The sequence below is a fragment of the Nerophis lumbriciformis genome, linkage group LG15, assembly GCF_033978685.3.
Source record: "Nerophis lumbriciformis linkage group LG15, RoL_Nlum_v2.1, whole genome shotgun sequence".
Taxonomy (NCBI): domain Eukaryota; kingdom Metazoa; phylum Chordata; class Actinopteri; order Syngnathiformes; family Syngnathidae; genus Nerophis; species Nerophis lumbriciformis.
In genome coordinates, this window is record NC_084562.2 from 21,956,063 (window position 1) to 21,978,431 (window position 22,369).

Consider the following 22,369-nt stretch of genomic DNA (forward strand, 5'->3'; position numbering starts at 1 on the left):
TATTCCGGGTTACGGTTGCAGTGATAAAAAATACGGTTTTTCATTAATTAAATTTTTTTATTTTTTTTTAAGTTTTATTCACGAAATCGCGTAACAACAATGACAATCGACACTGCTTCCCGTAACTTCCTATCGAGCCATTCCGAATGCCATGCGCGAGGCTATTTATAGCACCGCTGCCAAGCACGAGGCACCAGTTGCCATTGTTTCCAAACGAGCGAACGATCATGGAATCAGCCGGAGAAAAATCGCAAACGAGTCTTAAACCGAAAAGAAAACTGCAGTCATTCCGTGAAGAATATTCAAAAGCCTATCCGGGAATAATGATCCGTTCCAAAAAGGGTGAAAACTACGCGAATTGCACCTTGTGCAGACAAGATTTTTCGATCGGACACGGAGGAATTAGCGAGGGAATGCAATACGGCTTCCACAGGCGAAAACATTTACAAAATACTCGCGGAAGAAATAGACTCTAACGAAATTCCTTGGCAGAATTTGGTTTGCTTTGCTGCCGATAATGCTGATGATGGGATCTAAAAAGGGTGTTGCAGCTTTCATTACGGAAATGTCTCCTTCGGTTTACATCGCCGGTAAGTACAGTTCGTAGCATAAAAAAACTCACAAAACATAAAATTTTAAGTAAATCTTTTATTACATAAACAATAAATCAAATCAAAAATAATTTCTGTGTACAGTATATCTTTTTATTTGTGATAACGATAACATGTTCAAAACAAGTAACATATAACTATCATACTATTCTATTACTCTTTATTAATTTGAAAAATGTCGTCATGAAGTTTTATATTTATATTTATTTATATTTCTTTCATAAACCAAAATTTCGACCTGAAGTTTCTTGTTACAATAATGTCTGCAATATCAATAATGACATGTCTTATTTATATTGTGTAATTTGAACCAAATACTCTCAAAAATCTTATTCTTTCAAGTTGTTGAAAGTTTCAACATATATGATAGACTGATAGAAAAGTGATGGTTTTAGCAACATTTTAACCTGTCTGAATGCTAATAATCATTTTGCGTCGGGGGGCGAAGCCTGAACCCCCCACCAGGACTTTGTCCTGGACCTACCTACCTGCGGCCCCTGGACCCTGGCTACTAGGTTTTTCTGATTTCAAAAGTTGGCAGGTGTGCATATTTTGCAATCAAGTGAAACGTAACAAGAATGCAACAGACAGTGAAATATGAACGCGAAGGGTACAAAATAAACCCACCTACAATCTGATATATCTGATATTTGCTGAATTTCCCCTAGGGATCAATAAAGTACTTTATATTGTATTTTATTCTATTCTATATATCACTAAGCTTTAGAACTTTGTTGTGAAAATCTCCTTCCGCGTCTGTGGAAACGCTTCCCACCCACACTGCTTGGTGCCTCCTCTGAGCTGCTGTGACGTAGATTACCATAGTAACTAGTTAGATTACCATAGTAACTAATTATATGACCATAGTAACTCATTAGATGACCATAGTAACTAATTAGATGACCATAGCAACTAATTAGATTACCATAGTATCAATCAATCAATCAATGTTTATTTATATAGCCCTAAATCACAAGTGTCTCAAAGGGCTGCACAAGCCACAACGACATCCTCGGTACAGCCCACATAAGGGCAAGGAAAAACTCACCCCAGTGGGACGTCGATGTGAATGACTATGAGAAACCTTGGAGAGGACCGCATATGTGGGTAACCCCCCCCCTCTAGGGAGACCGAATGCAATGGATGTCGAGTGGGTCTAACTAGTATATCATTCATAAGCGCAGATTCCAAGCATTGAAATACTTTGTATAGTTGAAGACTTACGGTCATTAGAAAACATCACTACACATCATAATGGCAGCTACACTTTCCATCTTAAAGATCTAAAAAAAAATAATTGGGAATGTCCGGCGGGGCCAGATTGAAAAGCTCAACGAGCCGCATGTGGCCCCCGAGCCTTAATTTGCCCAGGTTTGTAATAGGTGAATGTATTCTGACAATTGTGTCCCACTAGGGCAGTGGTTCTTAACCTTGTTGGAGGTACTGAACCCCACCAGTTTCATATGCGCATTCACCGAACCCTTCTTTAGTGAAAAATAAAATAATTTTTTATTAAATTAATCTTAATTTATAAATATTAATCATGAAATTATGTTATTATATTAAAGAAATACTAATAAAGATATATTTTACAAACAGAAAGTTACAGGAATGTACACATGATCCCATGTTTACATCTCATTGTGCAACATGTGAATGTTTTAGTGGGAACTACAAACCCCGTTTCCATATGAGTTGAGAAATTGTGTTAGATGTAAATATAAACGGAATACAATGATTTGCAAATCCTTTTCAACCCATATTCAATTGAATGCACTACAAAGACAAGATATTTGATGTTCAAACAAATAAACTTTATATGTTTTGTTGCAAATAATAATTAACTTAGAATTTCATGGCTGCAACACGTGCCAAAGTAGTTGGGAAAGGGCATGTTCACCACTGTGTTACATCACCTTTTCTTTTAACAACACTCAATAAACGATTGGGAACTGAGGAAACTAATTGTTGAAGCTTTGAAAGTGGAATTCTTTCCCATTCTTGTTTTATGTTGAGCTTCAGTCGTTCAACAGTCCGGGGTCTCCGCTGTATTATTTTACGCTTCATAATGCGCCACACATTTTCGATGGGAGACACGTCTGGACTGCAGGCGGGCCAGGAAAGTACCCGCACTCTTTTTTTCACGAAGCCACGCTGTTGTAACACGTGCTAAATGTGGCTTGGCATTGTCTTGCTGAAATAAGCAGGGGCGTCCATGAAAAAGACGGCGTTTAGATGGCAGCATATGTTGTTCCAAAACCTGTATGTACCTTTCAGCATTAATGGTGCCTTCACAGATGTGTAAGTTACCCATGCCTTGGGCACTAATGCACCCCCATACTATCACAGATGCTGGCTTTTGAACTTTGCGTCGATAACAGTCTGGATGATTCGCTTCCCCTTTGGTTCGGATGACACAATGTCAAATATTTCCAAAAACAATTTGAAATGTGGACTCGTCAAACCACAGAACACTTTTCCACTTTGCATCAGTCCATCTTAGATGATCTCGGGCCCAGAGAAGCCGGCGGCGTTTCTGGGTGTTGTTGATAAATGGCTTTCGCTTTGCATAGTAGAGCTTTAACTTGCACTTACAGATGTAGCGACAAACTGTATTTAGTGACAGTGGTTTTCTGAAGTGTTCCTGAGCCCATGTGGTGATATCCTTTAGAGATTGATGTCGGTTTTTGATACAGTGCCGTCTGAGGGATTGAAGGTCACGGTTATTCAGTGTTGGTTTCCGGCCATGCTGCTTACGTGGAGTGATTTCTCCAGATTCTCTGAACCTTTTGATGATATTATGGACCGTAGATGTTGAAATCTCTAAATTTCTTGCAATTGCACTTTGAGAAACGTTGTTCTTAAACTGTTTGACTATTTGCTCACGCAGTTGTGGACAAAGGGGTGTACCTCGCCCCATCCTTTCTTGTGAAAGACTGAGGATTTTTTGGGAAGCTGTTTTTAAACCCAATCATGGCACCCACCTGTTCCCAATTAGCCTGCACACCTGTGGGATGTTCCAAATAAGTGTTTGATGAGCATTCCTCAACTTTATCAGTATTTATTGCCACCTTTCCCAACTTCTTTGTCACGTGTTGCTGGCATCAAATTCTAAAGTTAATGACTATTTGCAAACAAAACAAAATGTTTATCAGTTTGAACATCAAATATGTTGTCTTTGTAGCATATTCAACTGAATATGGGTTGAAAATGATTTGCAAATCATTGTATTCCGTTTATATTTACATCTAACACAATTTCCCAACTCATATGGAAACGGGGTTTGTAAGAAGGTGCGCTTGTTTTATGTCTCTGTGAGAAGGAGACAACAAAGAGTGAGAAGAGAGAGAGAGTGAGAACGTATACTCGAATATCACGATATAGTCATTTTCTATATCGCACAGAGACAAACCCGCGATATATCGCCCAGCCCTAAGAAAAACCATTGGACGTTTCCCTCAAACAGAACGAGGCAATGCAAATAACAACTAGAATAATAATTTGTTCTTATTATTAGTGTGGCCCTGAACATTTTGTGTGCATGCAGAATTGAAATCTCAATTCAAAGCCCCAAAATCACCATTCAAATTTAGTGCACAATTGGCAGTTTTAGATTGTTCCTAATGTTGTGACCGCCACAATTTAATGACCCAAATCTACTTTTTGTGCTGTGATTGAAGACTTGTTTCACACTGACTCACGGTTCACGATGCTCCAGTCAGTCCTGATAGGCAAGATCATTTTCATTGGGGATTTGAAGGACGTGATATTTCTCTCTCTCTCTTTTCTGTTTTGATTCTGTGGCGGTCATTGAGTCAGCGTGACTAAGTCTCAGTTTTATGCAATTCGGCTTTTTGGAAGACACTGCAATCTTCACACTCCTTTTTCAAATGCACGCAAACAGTCGTGTGTTGGTCATCTCCTCCTCCTTTAGGAGTGAAGTATGTACAAAACCCAAAACCAGTGAAGTTGACACATTGTGTAAATGGTAAATAAAAACAGAATACAATGATTTGCAAATCCTTTTCATCTTATATTCAATTGAATAGACTGCAAAGACAAAATATTTAATGTTCGAACTGAGAATCTTAATTTTTTCTTACAATTTAATGGCAGCAACACATTACAAAAAAGGTGTCACAGGGGCATTTTTACCACTGTGTTACATGGCCTTTCCTTTAAACGTTTGAGAACCGAGGAGACCAATTTTTTAAACATTTCAGGTGGAATTATTTCCAATTCTTGCTTGATGTACAGCTTAAGTTGTTCAACAGTCCTCCGTTGTGATATTTTAGGCTTCATAATGCGCCACACATTTTCAATGGGACACAGGTCTGGACTACAGGCAGGCCAGTCTAGTACCCGCGCTCTTTTACTACGAAGCCACGCTGTTGTAACACGTGCAAAATGTGACTTGGCATTGTCTTGCTGAAATAAGCAGGGGCGTCCATGAAAAAGACGTTGCTTGGATGGCAACATGTGTTGCTCCAAAACCTGTATGTACCTTTCAGCATTAATGGTGCCTTCACAGATGTGTAAGTTACCCATGCCTTGGGCACTAAAACACCCCCATACCATCACAGATGCTGGGTTTTGAACTTTGCGCCTACAACAATCCGGATGGTTATTTTCCTCTTTGGTTCGGAGGATACGACATCAACAGTTTCCAAAAACAATTTGAAATGTGGACTCGTCAGACCACAGAACACTTTTCCACTTTGCATCAGTCCATCTTAGATAAGCTCGGGGCCCAGCGGAGCCGGCGGCATTTCTGGGTGTTGTTGATAAATGGTTTTGACTTGCACTTACAGATGTAGCGACGAGCTGTAGTTACTGACAGTGGTTTTCTGAAGTGTTCCTGAGCCCATGTGGTGATATCCTTTTACATACTGATGTCGCTTTTTGATGCAGTACCACCTTAGGGATCCAAGGTCCGTAATGATAATTTCTCCAGATTCTCTGAACCTTTTGATGATATTACGGATCGTAGATGGTGAAATCCCTAAATTCCTTGCAATAGCTCGTTGAGAAATGTTGTTTTTAAACTGTTGGACAATTTGCTCACGTATTTGTTCACAAAGTGGTGACCCTCGCCCCATCCTTGTTTGTGAATGACTGAGCATTTCACGGAAGCTGCTTTTATACCCAATCATGGCACCCACCTGTTCCCTATTACACCTGGGGGATGTTCCAAATAAAGTGTTTGATGAGCATTCCTCAACTTTCTCAGTCTTTTTTGCCACTTGTGCCAGATTTTTTTGAAACATGTTGCAGCCATTAAATTCCAAATGAGCTAATAATTGCAAAAAATAACAAAATTTACCAGTTCGAACCTTAAATATCTTGTCTTTGCAGTCTATTCAATTGAATATAAGTTGAAAAGGGTTTGCAAATTATTGTATTCTGTTTTTATTTACCATTTACACAACGTGGCGTGTATTTCACTTATCCTCGGTTTACCGTACTTTACTGTCTGCTCTCACGCGCTCCCCTTTATGGCCACTCATGCCTCCGCGTGCACTTTAAACCTCTCCGATCACTAATCAGGCATTTTGGCAGCTCGTGACTTATTTTCTTATTTTAGAACCAGCATTGTCGAGAAACGTGTTTCATTGGGCGCTGCCATGTGTCGATAATCTGCACATATTCTATTTACAACAAAACAAAATCCATCACACTGCAATGCGCTCATAGCAGCAGATTAGTGTGCAAGCTGCTTTCACGCGCAGGTTCAGGTATTTTCATTCATTTTTATGCGGGACTGAATGAAAGAAAACAAACCCCTAAAGCAGTGATGAAATATGACATTCAACGGAGTATGGCAACTTTTTTAGGTGTTACAAATCCAGCGAGGAATTCCAATAATGACTGTTAACGTTTTTTAAAATTGGAATTATCGTACAACCGGTAATACTGCTCATTTACTGGAGAAGCCAGCTAGCGCACTAATCACTGGCTAGCTTAAATGTTAACATGAATACAAGAGCGATTAACATACAAAGTCAAACCTCAATCTAAACACATTGCTGTCTGAGCAAAAACTCCCAAATGTTAGTATTACGGTTTTGAATCAAAATGATTGTAAAACCGTGATAGACCTCAACCATACTCGCGCCAGTTAGTTTAAATGCTAACATGAATACAAAAGTGATTGACATACAAAGTCATACCTCACTCTAAACACATTGCTGTAAAACCATGATAAACCTCAACCAAATTTTGATAAAATCCTGAACTGACTAACGTTTGGTCGCTAGCTACTTTAAATTCTAACAATAATACAAGAGACATTAACATACAAAGTCATACCCCAATCTGAACACATTTCTGTCTGAGCAATAACTCCCAAATGTTGGTATTACGGGGAGGGGTTTGGTGGTTTTTGTAGCGTCCCGGAAGAGTTGGTGCTGCAAAGGGTTCTGGGTATTTGTTCTGTTGTGTTTATGTTGTGTTACGGTGCGGATGTTCTCCCGAAAAATGTTTGTCATTCTTGTTTGGTGTGGATTCACAGTGTGGCGCATATTTGTAACAGCGTTAAAGTTGTTTATACGGCCACCCTCAGTGTAATCTGTATCGCTGTTGATCACGTATGCATGGCATTCACGTGTGTGTGCGTACAGAAGCCGCACAAATCTTGGGACTGGGCCGGCAGGTTGTTAGAATGGATGAAAAGCGGACGTGACGACAGCTCGTAGAGGACGTTAAAGACTGTGGTCCGGGCGGACTACGAGATATAATGACTGATGAACACCTTCGTTCGATAATGAAGGTTGCCTCAGCTCAAAGCCTGAGCCCCGACATTAATGAACTAGCATCCAAGAAAAGATGCCAAGTATCTGGCTTGGGCACATTAGATTAGATCAGTGTGTTGCAAACTGAGCAGTTTAAAGTCCTGAATGGTTGGTTTATTCATTGTTATTTTATTTTCAAATTTATTAGCCTGTGGAAAAAGTTAATGTTGATATTTACCTCAGAAGGCTGCAAATAGAAAAGAGGCATTCAATTTTTATTTAAATTGTATTTGATATGACATTGATATTTTATTATTATTATTATTATTATTTTAAACTCGATTTGGCATGTCACTATAAAGTTATATAAGCTTTGCTTGTTCAATATTCAATGCAAAACTTGTTTGGGTCCCTATTAAAAGGTTAATTTGTTCAACCTTGGCCCGCGGCTTTGTTCAGTTTTAAATTTTGGCCCACTCTGTATTTGAGTTTGGCACCCCTGCTCTAAACACATTGCTGTAAAACCGTGATAAACCTCAACCAAATTTTGATACAATCCTGAACTAACTAGCGTTAGCTCGCTAGCTACCTTAAATTCTAACAAGAATACAAGAGACATTAACATACAAAGTCATACCCCAATCTGATCACATTTCTGTCTGAGCAATAACTCCCAAATGTTGGTATTACGGTTTTGAATCAAAATGATTGTAAAACCGTGATAGACCTCAACCATACTTTGATAAACTCACACTGGCTTTCCCCCGCTAGTTTAAATGCTAACATGAATACAAAAGTGATTAACGTACAAAGTCATACCTCAATCTAAACACATTATTGTAAAACGCTCACATTATTGTCAGAGGTGGGTAGTAACGCGCTACATTTACTCCGTTACATCTACTTGAGTAACTTTTGGGATAAATTGTACTTCTAAGAGTAGTTTTAATGCAACTTACTTTTACTTTTACTTGAGTATATTTATAGAGAAGAAACGCTACTTTTACTCCGCTACTTTTATCTACATTCAGCTCGCTACTCGCTACTAATTTTTATCGATCTGTTAATGCACGCTTTGTTTGTTTTGGTCTGTCAGACAGACCTTCATAGTGCCTGCGTTACTGGTGACGTTTGACTCCGTTCCACCAATCAGATGCAGTCACTGGTGACGTTGGACCAATCAAACAGAGCCAGGCGGTCACATGACCTGACTTAAACAAGTTGAAAAACTTATTGGGGTGTTACCATTTAGTGGTCAATTGTACAGAATATGTACTTCACTGTGCAATCTACTAATACAAGTTTCAATCAATCAATCAAAAGTGTGAAGGAAAAAAGACACTTTTTTATTTCAAACGTACATCCCGTCACAAGCCTAAAGACTGACTGCACAGTTCCTGTCTTCACAATAAAAGTGCCGCTCCATCGCGCCTGCGCTTTCAAAATAAGAGTCTCCGAAAGCCAGCGCAAACAAGCTAGCAAGCTACGGAATTTGCCGCCAATGTATTTCTTGTAAAGTGTGTGAAAACGAATATGGAAGCTGGACAAATAAGATACCAAAAACCAACCACTTTCATGTGGTATTAGACAGAAAGGAGGAACTTTTTTTCTCCTGCATTTGAAAACGTGGACGTTAAGCACTGCTGTCAGGATTACAATCAATGCAAGTCATCAGAATCAGGTAATACACCAACTTATATTCTTGTCAACATGAAAGAAAGGAATCTATATGTGTTAAACATGCATGTATATTCAGTAAAACACCTTTAACATGTAAACAAAAACGGCAAAATAAATAAATATAAATGATATACTGTATATATCAATGTATGTGTATATATGTATATATATATATATATATATATATATATATATGATATGTGTGTGTATGTTACTCATCAGTTACTCAGTACTTGAGTAGTTTTTTCACAACATACTTTTTACTTTTACTCAAGTAAATATTTGGGTGACTACTCATTACTTTTACTTGAGTAATAAATCTCTAAAGTAACAGTACTCTTACTTGAGTACAATTTCTGGCTACTCTACCCACCTCTGATTATTGTAGACCTCAACCAAACTTTGATCAACTCTTGAACCGACGAGCGTTAGCTCGCTAGCTAGCTTCAATTCTAACTTTAACACGAGTCATTCCCCAATCTGAACACATTTCTGTCTGAGCAAAAACTCCCGACGGTTAGTATTATTGTTTTGAATTAAAATTATTGCAAAACTTTGATCGACCTAAACCGCTCTTTGATAAACTCACGGACCGGCTAGCTCTAGCTGGCTAGCTTAAATGCTAACATCTGACACTATTAATAAACAACGTATCCCACTCTAAAACTTTTACAAATTAATAATAATAATAATAATAATAATAATAATAATACATTTAATTAGGTATAGCGCTTTTCAGTGTACTCAAAGACGCTTTACAGGATAAAAATTAAAATATAAAACATTAAACAAATTAAAATGGAAGACGATAAATATATTATCTGCCAATATTTTTTATTCTGCCAAGAAAGAGTTACCAGATTGTGTGTTTATGTACTTTTTTGAGAAAATTGAACAATATGATAACTGTAGTATGAAATCGTTACATCTCTATTAGATGTTGGGTTTAATGTGAGGGTCATTAGGTCGAATGATGCCTTCAGTGTCCACTGTGCTGTGGGATGTTACACTATCCATCGATCGCCCCGACTCTTTCCTGCGTGAACTTGGCAGAGGTTGTGTGTGATGCTCAGCTGGGAAGATGAGTGGGCTTAGGAAAAAGTCAAATTTGCTGCATAAGACATGCACACGCTTCCTGCTGTAGTATCCGTTTAGTTTGTGCCTGCAGTTTTCCTACGATGTCGTGCCACTGAAGAATGCACCGTCACTCCCAGCTGTATTAATAATTTTGAACGTGCGCACCTCTGACTCTGCATTCTGGCCGGCTGCAGCTCTGACTCTGCAGAAAGGGAGAGAAAGTGGCCTTGTTGCATCCAATTGTCCTCAGCAAAGCAGTTTTCCTCCCTCTAATTAGGTGTTTGAGGGATGGAAAGTAATACTTTGACACAAATGTGTGCGTTCAGTCCAAATTAAGTCCAATGACTTGACACTGCAGCTGGAACTCTCCTGGGTCTGCACCGTGCCTCTGTGCACGAGGACCCTTTTGGGAGAGGGTACAGCAGCAGCCAGAGGCAGGACTGAGAATGCTTGCCCCTTAACGAGAATGCGGAGAATTCCCAGGAAGCCTCTGGCGAAGGGTGTCATCCTTTTAGGGGGGAGCAAGCAGTTATCATAAAGTTATATTGTCATCTACAGTATATACACAACCCAAAACCAGTGAAGTTGGCACGTTGTGTAAATGGTAAATAAAAACAGAATACAATAATTTGCAAATCCTTTTCAACTTATATTCAATTGAATAGACTGCAAAGACAATATACTTAACGTTCAAACTGGAAAACATTTGTTATTTTTTGCAAATATTAGCTCATTTGGAATTTGAAGCCTGCAACAAGTTTCAAAAAAGCTGGCACAGGTGGCAAAAAAGGATGGGGCGAGGGTCACCACTTTGTGAACAAATGTGTGAGCAAATTGTCCAACAGTTTAAGAACAACATTTCTCAACCAGCTATTGAAAGGAATTTAGAGATTTCACCATCTACGGTCCGTAATATCATCAAAAGGTTCAGAGAATCTGGAGAAATCACTGCACGAAAGCGATGATATTACGGACCTTCAATCCCTCAGGCGGTACTGCATCAAAAAGCGACATCAGTGTGTAAAGGATATCACCACATGGGCTCAGGAACACTTCAGAAAACCACTGTCAGTAACTACAGTGCGTCGCTACATCTGTAAGTGCAAGTTAAAACTCTACTATGCAAAGCAAAAGCCATTTATAGATAGATAGTACTTTATTGATTCCTTCTGGAGAGTTCCATCAGGAACATTAAAAAGTTCCCTCAGGAAAATTAAAATTTATCAACAACACCCAGAAACGCCAACGGCTTCGCTGGGCCCGAGCTCATCTAAGATGGACTGATGCAAAGTGGAAAAGTGTTCTGTGGTCTGACGAGTCCACATTTCAAATTGTTTTTAGAAACTGTGGATGTCGTGTCCTCCGGACCAAAGAGGAAAAGAACAATCTGGATTGTTATAGGCGTAAAGTTGAAAAGCCAGCATCTGTGATGGTATGGGGGTGTATTTGTGCCCAAGGCATGGGTAACTTACACATCTGTGAAGGCACCATTAATGCTGAAAGGTACATACAGGTTTTGGAGCAACATATGTTGCCATCCAAGCAACGTTATCATGGACGCCCCTGCTTATTTCAGCAAGACAATGCCAAAGCCACGTATTACAACAGTGTAGCTTCATAATAAAAGAGTGCGGGTACTAGACTGGCCTGCCTGTAGTCCAGATCTGTCTCCCATTGAAAATGTGTGGCGCATTATGAAGCCTAAAATACCACAACGGAGACCCCCGGACTGTTGAACAACTTAAGCTGTACATCAAGCAAGAATGGGAAAGAATTCCACCTGAAAAAGCTTCAAAAATTGGTCTCCTCAGTTCCCAAACGTTTACTGAGTGTTGTTAAAAGGAAAGGCCATGTAACACAGTGGTAAAAATGCCCCTGTGACAACTTTTTTGCAATGTGTTGCTGCCATTAAATTCTAAGTTAATGATTTTGGCACAGAAAAAATTAAGTTTCCGAGTTCGAACATTAAATATCTTGTCTTTGCAGTCTATTCAATTGAATATAAGTTGAAAAGGATTTGCAAGTCATTGTATTCTGGTTTTATTTACGAATTACACAACGTGTCAACGTGGGTTTTGTGTGTGTGTGTATATATATGTATTTTTATATAAATGTATATATGTATATGTATATATACATTTATGTATTTGTATATATATATTTTATGTTTATGTATATGTATATTTTATGTTTATGTATATAATGTAAAATGTAATTACCGTAGTCATCATACCCTGCAGTGTGAACGTAGCCTTAGTATAAATGGAAAACAAAGCATCGGTCATATTTTATATTAATGCAATTAATTATCCTAACTAACTCTTTTTCTCCATGTTCCCCTCATTTAGGACTACTTCTTTCCCAAATATATGGGTAAGTCACCTTCTGCCATCCCTACCAACATTGTCCAGCTTTTCTTATTCACAACGTCTTGTTTATCGTCCTAACTTGCTTTTTTTCTGCTCTTTAGACTGTATGAAGAAGTACGGAGATTCAGAAAAGACAAAACAGGATCTGATCACATGTGTCCACAGTAGGTTCTGACCTCTTCTTGTCTACGTCCTAACACAAAGTCCTGATTGCTGTGTATTATTATCGTGACCTACTTCTTCCCCACAGTGCTTCTCCACTTTGAATAGTGTCAGCGCATCCTGAGTGTGGAGCCTCGTTTCATTTAGTGCCACCCGGGGCCTCATTCCGGCCCGCAGCTTGTTTTTTATTGGCCCACGACACAATCTAAAGACCAAATCATTTTACACAAAAAAAACTAGACTATACAATTTTGGGAGAAATTGCGTTTAAATGCCAAAATGTGCAAGCCGAACTTAAATGCTAACCTTAGCATGCTAACAGTTAGACTGTGTCATGTACCAAGTCAAACGACCATAAAGCGTACGCATGTGAAGTTAGTTAAAAAAGTTAGCACGTTAATGTTAGCATGTATAAAGTACCAAGTCGTATGACTCTGAGGTGTTCGACTACAAAATTGGCATAATAAAAATTGCATGCTAATGTTAATATATTAGTATGTTAATGTTAGCATCCTAACAGTTAGCATGTGTCAAATACCAAGTCATATGATTCCAAGGTGTAGAGCTGTAAAATTGGCTAAAAAGCTAAGATATGTGTTTAGATACACTATATCAGTGTTTTTCAACCACTGAAATACCACTGTATCTCATACAGTCTGGTGTGCCCTGGGAGATGATCTAAATTCACCTATTTGGGTTAAAAAAGTATTTTTTGCAAACCGGTAATTATAGTCTGCAAATGATGTGTTGTTGTTGAGTGTCGGTGCTGTCTAGAGCTCGGCAGAGTAACCGTGTAATACTCTTCCATATCAGTAGGTGGCAGCTGGTAGCGAATTGCTTTGTAGATGTGGGAAACAGCGGGAGGCAGTGTGCAGGTAAAAAGGTATCTAATGCTTAAACCAAAAATTAAAAAAAGGTTAGTGCCCCTAAGACAAGGCATTGAAGCTTAGGGAAGGCTATGCAGAACTAAACTAAAACTGAACTGGCTACAAAGTAAACAAAAACAGAATGCTGGACGACAGCAAAGACTTACTGCGGAGCAAAGACGGCGTCCACAATGCACATCCCAACATGACATGACAATCAACAATGTCCCCACAAAGAAGGATAAAAACAACTGAACTATTCTTGATTGCTAAAACAAAGTAGATGCGGGAAATATCGCTCAAAGGAAGACATGAAACTGCTCCAGGAAAATACCGAAAAAACCAGGAAAAGCCACCAAAATAGGAGCACAAGACCTAAAACACTACACACAGGAAAACACCAAAAAACTCAAAATTACCGGTAGTCACGGCATGATGTGACAGGTGGTGACAGTGCACCTACTTTGAGACAAGAGCTATAGTGATGCATGCTTGGTTATGGTTTAAAGTCATATCCAACAATTGCGATGACTTTTTACTGTCAACTGAGTTTCGTTTTTTAGTGATTTCTGCTGGTGGTGTGCCTCCGCATTTTTTCAACGCAGAAAATGTGCCTTGGCTCAAAAAAGGTTGAAAAACACTGCACTATATTGCCAAAGGTATTTGGCCACCCATCTAAATGATGAGAATCAGGTGTCCTAATCGCTTGGCCCGGCCACAGGTGTATACAATCAAGCACTTAGGCATGGAGACTGTTTCAATAAACATTTGTGAAAGAATGGAGCTTAGTGATTTCCAGTGTGGAACTGTCATAGGATGCCACCTGTGCAACAAATCCAGTCGTGAAATTTCCTCGCTCCTAAATATTCCAAAGTCAACTGTCAGCTTTATTATAAGAAAATGGAAGAGTTTAGGAACAACAGCAACTCAGCCACCAAGTGGTAGGCCACGTAAACTGACAGAGAGGGGTCAGCGGTTGCTGAAGCGCATAGTGCAAAGACTTTCTGCACAGTCAGTTGCTACAGAGCTCCAAACGTCATGTGACAATCCAATTAGCCCACGTACAGTACGCAGAGAGCTTCATGGAATGGGTTTCCATGGCCGAGCAGCTGCATCTAAGCCATTCATCACCAAGTCCAATGCAAAGTGTGGGATGCAGTGGGGTAAAGCACGTCGCCACTGGACTCCAGAGCAGTAGAGACGTGTTCTCTGGAGTGATTAATCCCGCTTTTCCATCTGGCAATCTGATGGACGAGTCTGGGTTTGGAGGTTGCCAGGAGAATGGTACATTTTGGACTGCTTTGTGCTAAGTGTGAAATTTGGTGGAGGAGGAATTATGGTGTGCGGTTGGTTTTCAGGAGTTGGGCTTGGCCCTTTAGTTCCAGTGAAAGGAACTTTTGAATGCTCATTTTGGACAATTCCATGCTACCAACCTTGTGGGAACAGTTTGGAGCAGGCCCCTTCTTCTTCCAACATGACTGTGCACCAGTGCACAAAGCAAGGTCCATAAAGACTTGGATGACAGAGTCTGGAGTGGATGAACTTGACTGGCCTGCACAGAGTCCTGACCTGAACCCGATGGAACACATTTGGGATGAATTAGAACGGCAACTGAGAGCCAGGCCTTCTCAACCAACATCAGTGTGTGACCTCACCAATGCGCTTTTGAGAAGAATGGTGGAAAATTCCTATAAACACACTCCGCAACCTTGTGGACAGCCTTCCCAGAAGAGTTGAAGCTGTTATAGTTGCAAAAGGTGGATCATATTGAACCCTATGGGCTAGGAATGGGATGGCACTTCAAGTTCATATGTCAGTCAAGGCAGGTGGCCAAACACTTTTGGAAATATAGTGTAGTTTAGCATATATTGATCGACCTACAGTATATTGCATTGGTTTTAGTATCCATAATGTACAAAATGTATCCAAGTGGCCCCCCCCAACATCCTTAATTTTATATTAATGCGACCCTCGCTGGAAAAAGTTTGCACGCCCCCGAGTTAGAGCGTGCGCAGGACTGGGGCTGCAGTGCAGAAGTGAAGACTGCAGTAGAAAGTCACAACCCAAATCCACTCTCAAGTCGCTTCCTGGGTCCGTCTGAGATATCCGTGCTGCGGATGAGTAACATTGCAGCACTTTGATGCAGTGCAGAGACGCTGCACGTCGACGACACGCCCCCTTCTTGCGTCACACGCACGCACTGTCCGGGTCCCTCGTCGGGACGGGCGGAGGAACGAGGTGAATAAAGTCTGACGTGAGTGGAGTACGGGATTTTTTGCTGCATCAGTGTAGAGGGGCTGTGACTCAGCTTGTTGTATATAAGGCTTTTATTTTCCATCAGCTGCCTCTCCCACCTTCTTGATCTACTTTGTCTTCCCTTTAATTGTGCGAGGCTCAGCAGCATCGTATCTGATCACAATCTTGCACACATGGCAAGGAACAACTTGAGCTGGAGTACCTGCACACATGTTGTAGTTAGACTTCTGCATGACGGGCAATCGTGATCTAGGGCTGGGCGTTATGGCCTTTTATTAATATCTCGATATTTTTAGGCCATGTCACGATACACCATATATATCTCGATTAGGGATGTCCGATAATGGCTTTTTTGCCGATATCCGATATTCCGATATTGTCCAACTCTTAATTACCGATACCGATATCAACCGATATATACAGTCGTGGAATTAACACATTATTATGCCTGATTTGGACAACCAGGTATGGTGAAGATAAAGTCTTTTTTTTTTTTTTTAATTTATAAAATAAAATAAGATAAATAAATTAAAAACAATTTCTTGAATAAAAAAGAAAGTAAAACAATATAAAAACAGTTACATAGAAACTAGTAATTAATGAAAATGAGTAAAATTAACTGTTAAAGGTTAGTACTATTAGTGGACCAGCAGCACGCACAATCATGTGTGCTTACGGACTGTATCCCTTGCAGACTGTATTGATATATATTGATATATAATGTAGGAACCAGAATATTAATAACAGAAAGAAACAACCCTTATGTGTGAATGAGTGGGAGGGGAAAATAGGTTTTTTGGGTTGGTGCACTAATTGTAAGTGTATCTTGTGTTTTTTATGTTGATTTAATAAAAAAAAATTAAAAATAAAATAGAATAAAAACGATACCGATAATAAAAAAAATTATACCAATAATTTCCGATATTACATTTTAAAGCATTTATCGGCCGATAATATCGGACATCTCTAATCTCGATATTTTGTCTTAGCCTTGAATAAACACTTGATGCATATAATCACAGCAGTATGATGATTCTATGTGTCTACATTAGAGATGCGCGGATAGGCAATTATTTCATCCGCAACCGCATCAGAAAGTCGTCAACCATCCGCCATCTACCCGATCTAACATTTAATCAGAACCGCACCCGCCCGCACCCGCCCGTTGTTATATATCTAATATAGACGATGCAAGGCATTAGTGAGGTTATAAAGCTTTTGCCTGTTAAAGAAAGGAGACTGATCCAATGCAGCACACACATTCGTGTGCCACGCTGTCACGGCCCAGACGCACACCAGTGCGCAATCATATGGGAGCCGCGCTGAGCGCACCTCCAAGCGCGTCTCGCTGCCGGCGACGGCCGGGTATAGGCCCGGCGCTCCAGCGCCATCCATTTTCAGGGCTAGTTGATTCGGCAGGTGGGTTGTTACACACTCCTTAGCGGGTTCCAACTTTCATGTCCACCGTCCTGCTGTCTATATCAACCAGGGTGAGCCCCACCCCTTTCGTGAGCGCACTGCGCGCGGAGTGACCCCTGTTACGCGCCCCCGGCAACAGGGGTGGCGGGCAGGTAAGCTGCGCGGGCGGAGCGCGCGGAGTCACCCCTGTTACGAGCCCCCGGCCACGGGGGTGGCGGGCAGGTAAGCTGCTTACCTGCTGCGCGTGACGCCGGCCGCGGCGAAGGCGGACGAGGCGGGGTGTCGGTGCGGTGGGCGCGGTGGTGACCCTGGACGTGCGTCGGGCCCTTCTCGCGGATCGCCTCAGCTACGGCTCCCGGTGGGGCCCTCTCGGGGGAAGGGGCCTCGGTCCCGGACCCCGGCGAGGCGTCCCTTCTCCGCTCCGTAAAAGTGTCCATCTCTTTTTTTTTTTCTTCTTCTGTTGTGGCATATGCAGCAGGTGCCTGCTCGTTTTTCGTATGTGGGTAACAACATTTAACTATGTATATATATTTCCGAATTGGTTTAACTGCCACCCGCCTGAATCTATTTAAAATCTAATTTTTTTTTATTTCAACCGCCTGACCCGACCCGCGGATAAAATATCATTTTTTTTTATTTCAACCGCCCGATCCGCGGATAATCCGCGGACTCCGCGGTTGTGTCCGCAAACCCCGCATCTCTAGTCTACATTAAAACATTCTTCTTCATACTGCATTAATATATGCTCATTTTAAACTTTCATGCAGAGAGGGAAATCACAACTAAGTCAATTGACCAAAACTGTATTTATTAAACAGTTATTAAGCAGTGGCACAAACATTCATGTCATTTCCAAAACAGAAAGTGCAAGATTGTCAGAGACATTTTAAAACAAGCTATTAGTGCACTTTTGTGCATGATGTCACTAAGATGACATATCAAAACAACACTAAATGAAAGTGCACTTTTTGTACAGAACACCACTACAATATTATAAAACAAATAAAGTGCACTTTTGTGCATGATGTCACACAAGATATTTCAATAACTGTCAAATAAAAATGAGCTGCTAATCAGGAAATCAAATAGTGTATGTCCTTCGCTATGTGGTAGGTTCCTGCGGACGTTATCTCCTTCTGTTGTTGACTTTTTTTTTCATACGGTGTTGATCTGGAAATGGTTGCTTCGGCATTTTGTGGGTGTGGCACCGCCCGGAGATGTTGACATGCAGAGTTTCAAGAACTCCTCATTCTCTAGCGCAGTGGTTCTCAAATGGGGGTACGCGTACCCCTGGGGGTACTTGAAGGTATGCCAAGGGGTACGTGAGATTTTTTAAATATTCTAAAAATAGCAACAATTCAAAAATCCTTTATAAATATATTTATTGAATAATACTTCAACAAAATATGAATGTAAGTTTATAAACTGAACATCAAATCAAGTAGGCTATTCCATTCATTACCATAAACCCAGAGTTTCCCCCATGCCATGATGGTTTGACCCTCACTAAAATGTCTGTCAAAAAGAAATGCAACAATGCAATATTCAGTGTTGACAGCTAGATTTTTTGTGGACATGTTCCATAAATATTGATGTTAAAGATTTATTTTTTTGTGAAGAAATGTTTAGAATTAAGTTCATGAATCCAGATGGATCTCTATTACAATCCCCAAAGAGGGCACTTTAAGTTGATGATTACTTCTATGTGTAGAAATCTTTATTTATAATTGAATAACTTGTTTATTTTTCAACAAGTTTTTTTTTTTTTTTTTCCAAATAGTTCAAGAAAGACCACTACAAATGAGCAATATTTTGCACTTGTATACAATTTAATAAATCAGAAACTGATGACATAGTGCTGTATTTTACTTCTTTATCTCTTTTTTTCAACCAAAAATGCTTTGCTCCGATTAGGGGGTACTTGAATTAAAAAAATGTTCACAGGGGGTACATCACTGAAAAAAGGTTGAGAACCACTGCTCTAGCGGGTGACTTTTCAAATGATGCTACAAATTAGCAGTGCTGCTACTTTTTGTAGCAACACTTTGCCGCATACAAGACATATTACGGTTGTCTGTTCGACATCTTCCCGCTTGAAGCCAAACCACCGCCAGACGATGGACCCCCCTGCATTTTTCCTTCATTTGTTACCAGATTCGCACCTTCTTTCTCTCGTATTACTACCGTGTCGCTCAGGCCCGGCCCTAACCAATCTGGCGCCCTATGCAAGATTTTAGGTGGCGCCCCCCCCCCCCCCCCCCCCCCCCACATCGGCAGTGAAGTGTATATACTCACAAGAACCCGAATAGCTTTGTCTTTGACCTTTTTTTTTTACTTACAACTATACCTAATATATAAAGGGGTGGAAAAGTGACTATTACCTGCAGGGCAAACATTAGCTAACCAGAAGGCAATAACAATGTAAACAAAAAACACCTGCTTAAAAGATCTAATACAAATGTCCCTGAGGAATGTAAGGTGGGAGTACTGTAATTACCTAACGTTACATTATTATTTTCCATAACAATTTAGCCCCCTCCACAATATTAACCCAACGTTAAAACAGAACTCGCTATTTATTGATTAGCAATTGCCGAATCATGTAACATTAGCTTAATGCTAAAAAGCAGGTACTATCACATTCTGTAACAGACAAATAATTTCATGTAGGCTAACGTTACCTACCTGCTACCTCTGTCTTTTCTCGTTTCTCCTCTTCTTTTCTCTTTTTTCTTCCCTGGGCACCTGACAGTTTTGGCCGTTTTGACATCTTGTGTTGATTTTTTGATGTGGTGACGTCCAAAAAGAGTCATGATACGGGAAGGGAGGGGGCGCACCGTGCGGGGGGTGGAGGGGGGGCGTAATGTTGTAACAAATAATATTTCTATTAAATAGGCTTTACTTTGCATTTTAATTAACGTGGGATTATTTTTTGTATTTAGAAATAATAGTAACAACTTTTTATTATTATTATTTTTTTCTCCAACATTTGTGGCACTGGCGTGGCGCCCCCTGATGGACGGCGCCCTTAGCATTTGCCTATACGGCCTATGCCACGGGCCGGCCCTGGTGTCGCTACCTCTCTGCTCGGCGAGAGCGTGTCATGTGCAACGTGACAGTATGTGACGTATGTAAGAATGTGCGCTCGTTTTATGTCTCTGTGAGAAGGAGAGACAACAAAGAGTGAGAAGAGCCTGTAGTGTAATGCCCGCAGCTAAAAGCAACTGCGTGAGAACGTATACTCCAATATCACGATATAGTAATTTTCTATATCGCACAGAGACAAACCTGCGATATATCGAGTATATCGATATATCGCCCAGCCCTACGTGACCTTTTCAAATTTGGTGTCCAAAAACTGGGCTGTTTATGCACCGTGTGGGATTTGTACACTTGTGTAACAACAGCTGTGTCTTCCTCCAGGCTCCGCACACTCCACAACTCTGGCTGGCATGCAGAGACATGCACAGGCTCTCAGCAAACAGAACATTTTTGAGACCCAAAAGAAAAACATGCAGTGGAACATTTCTCTTTGTTTTTGATCTGAGTAGACCGGTAACACATTTTGCAGGACCATACATTGTCCCACAAATTATTGCCGATAAACTACAATGATTCCCTGCGTTGACGACGCTGGCGGGCTGTATGTAGTTTGGACACCCCTCATCTACATCAGAACTAGGGTTGTACGGTATACCAGTATTAGTATGGTACCGCGATACTAATGAATCATATTCGGTACTATACCGCCTCTAAAAAAGTACCGGTCCCACACCTGTCTTGTCATGCAGAACGCCCTCAGGAAGAGGTGCTTTGAGACATGGCTAGCTAGCTAGTGGCTAATGCCTATCGGAAGTCAGCATTGTTTTAACTACTACAATTTCACTAATCCTTGTCTCAATGGAGACAATTAAAGTACGATTATTTCAAACCCTGTATGGCGCGTGGTAGCTCTACATGCTTTATTTTGAACCCTGTAGGGCGCATGGTAGCTCTACATGTTCCACCTAATAACGCAGCACATCGGAGTAGGGGTGTAACAGTACGTGTATTTGTATTGAACCGTTTCGGTATGGGGGTTCGGTTCGGAGGTGTACCGAACGAGTTTCCACACGGACATATTAAGTAGCGTAACGCACGTTGTGTAAACAATGCACACCGAGGCACAACACATGGCATGCTAGCAGCTACGATAGAAAGTTAAAGTTAAAGTGGCAATGATTGTCACACACACACTAGGTGTGGCGAAATGATCCTCTGCATTTGACCCATCACCCTTGATCACCTCCTGGGAAGTGAGGGGAGCAGTGAGCAGCAGCGGTGGCTGCGCCCGGGAATCATTTTGGTGATTTAACCCCCAATTCCAACCGTTGATGCTGAGTGCCAAGCAGGGAGGTAATGGTCTTTGGTATGAACTCACGACCTACCGATCTCAGGGCGGACACTCTAACCACTAGGCCACTGAGCATACTGACCATACGTCCTCTTTTCACCGGACATGTCCTCTTTTGTGGGGCTGTCAGGGCGGAGTTTCTTAAATGCCTCAAATGTCCGGCATTTTGAGTTAGGGTTGCGTGTATTTTCAATGTACGTTCAGGGTTAAGAAGGGGTTAAAAACAAAACAAATTGTGCACACAGCAGCATTGGTGAGGGAGGGGCAGAGAGAGAGAGAGAGAGAGTTATGATAAACGCGCATGCATCGCCATGCTCTGCTTTTTATTCATAGATTTATCAGATTTAATTTTGTATTATCTATAGCAGGGGTGTCAAAAGTGTGCTCCGGAGGCCATTTGCGGCCCACAGCTAATGTTTTAAAGGCCCACGGCACATTCTAAAAATACTATTAAAATAAACAAAAACATAACAAAAGTGAAATAAAAAAGTTTAAAGGTTAAATGTAATTTACAAAAAGTTGCAATGTTGACTAATAAAACAAAGCTGTTTTTTTTTTTCTTTCAAACTGTCATTGCTCAAAACATGATATTGAATCAAAATCAATGTTATTATGAATTATTGACCTATCCAAGGTTCCCATTACTTCACATCAAATATTCCACTAAGAAAAATATTTTTGGTGGAAGATTTTGAAAATTTGGTAAATAAATAACCAAAAAATGTATATTTTGTTGTTTTCTTACTGTACCGAAAATGAACCGAACCGTGACCTCTACACCGAGGTACGTACCGAACTGAAATTT

The 22,369-nt window shown here is 40.5% G+C and overlaps 1 protein-coding gene across 1 annotated transcript in view; it reads left to right on the plus strand.

Annotated features, from left to right (window-relative positions):
- gas6 (growth arrest-specific 6) overlaps positions 1-22,369 on the plus strand; it is a 48,621-nt gene that overhangs the window by 1,153 nt on the left and 25,099 nt on the right. Inside the window, exons 3-4 of the mRNA XM_061974713.2 lie at positions 12,448-12,472; positions 12,570-12,632. Of these exons, the coding sequence (XP_061830697.2) occupies positions 12,448-12,472; positions 12,570-12,632 (88 nt within the window). The remainder of the gene's footprint in view (positions 1-12,447; positions 12,473-12,569; positions 12,633-22,369) is intronic.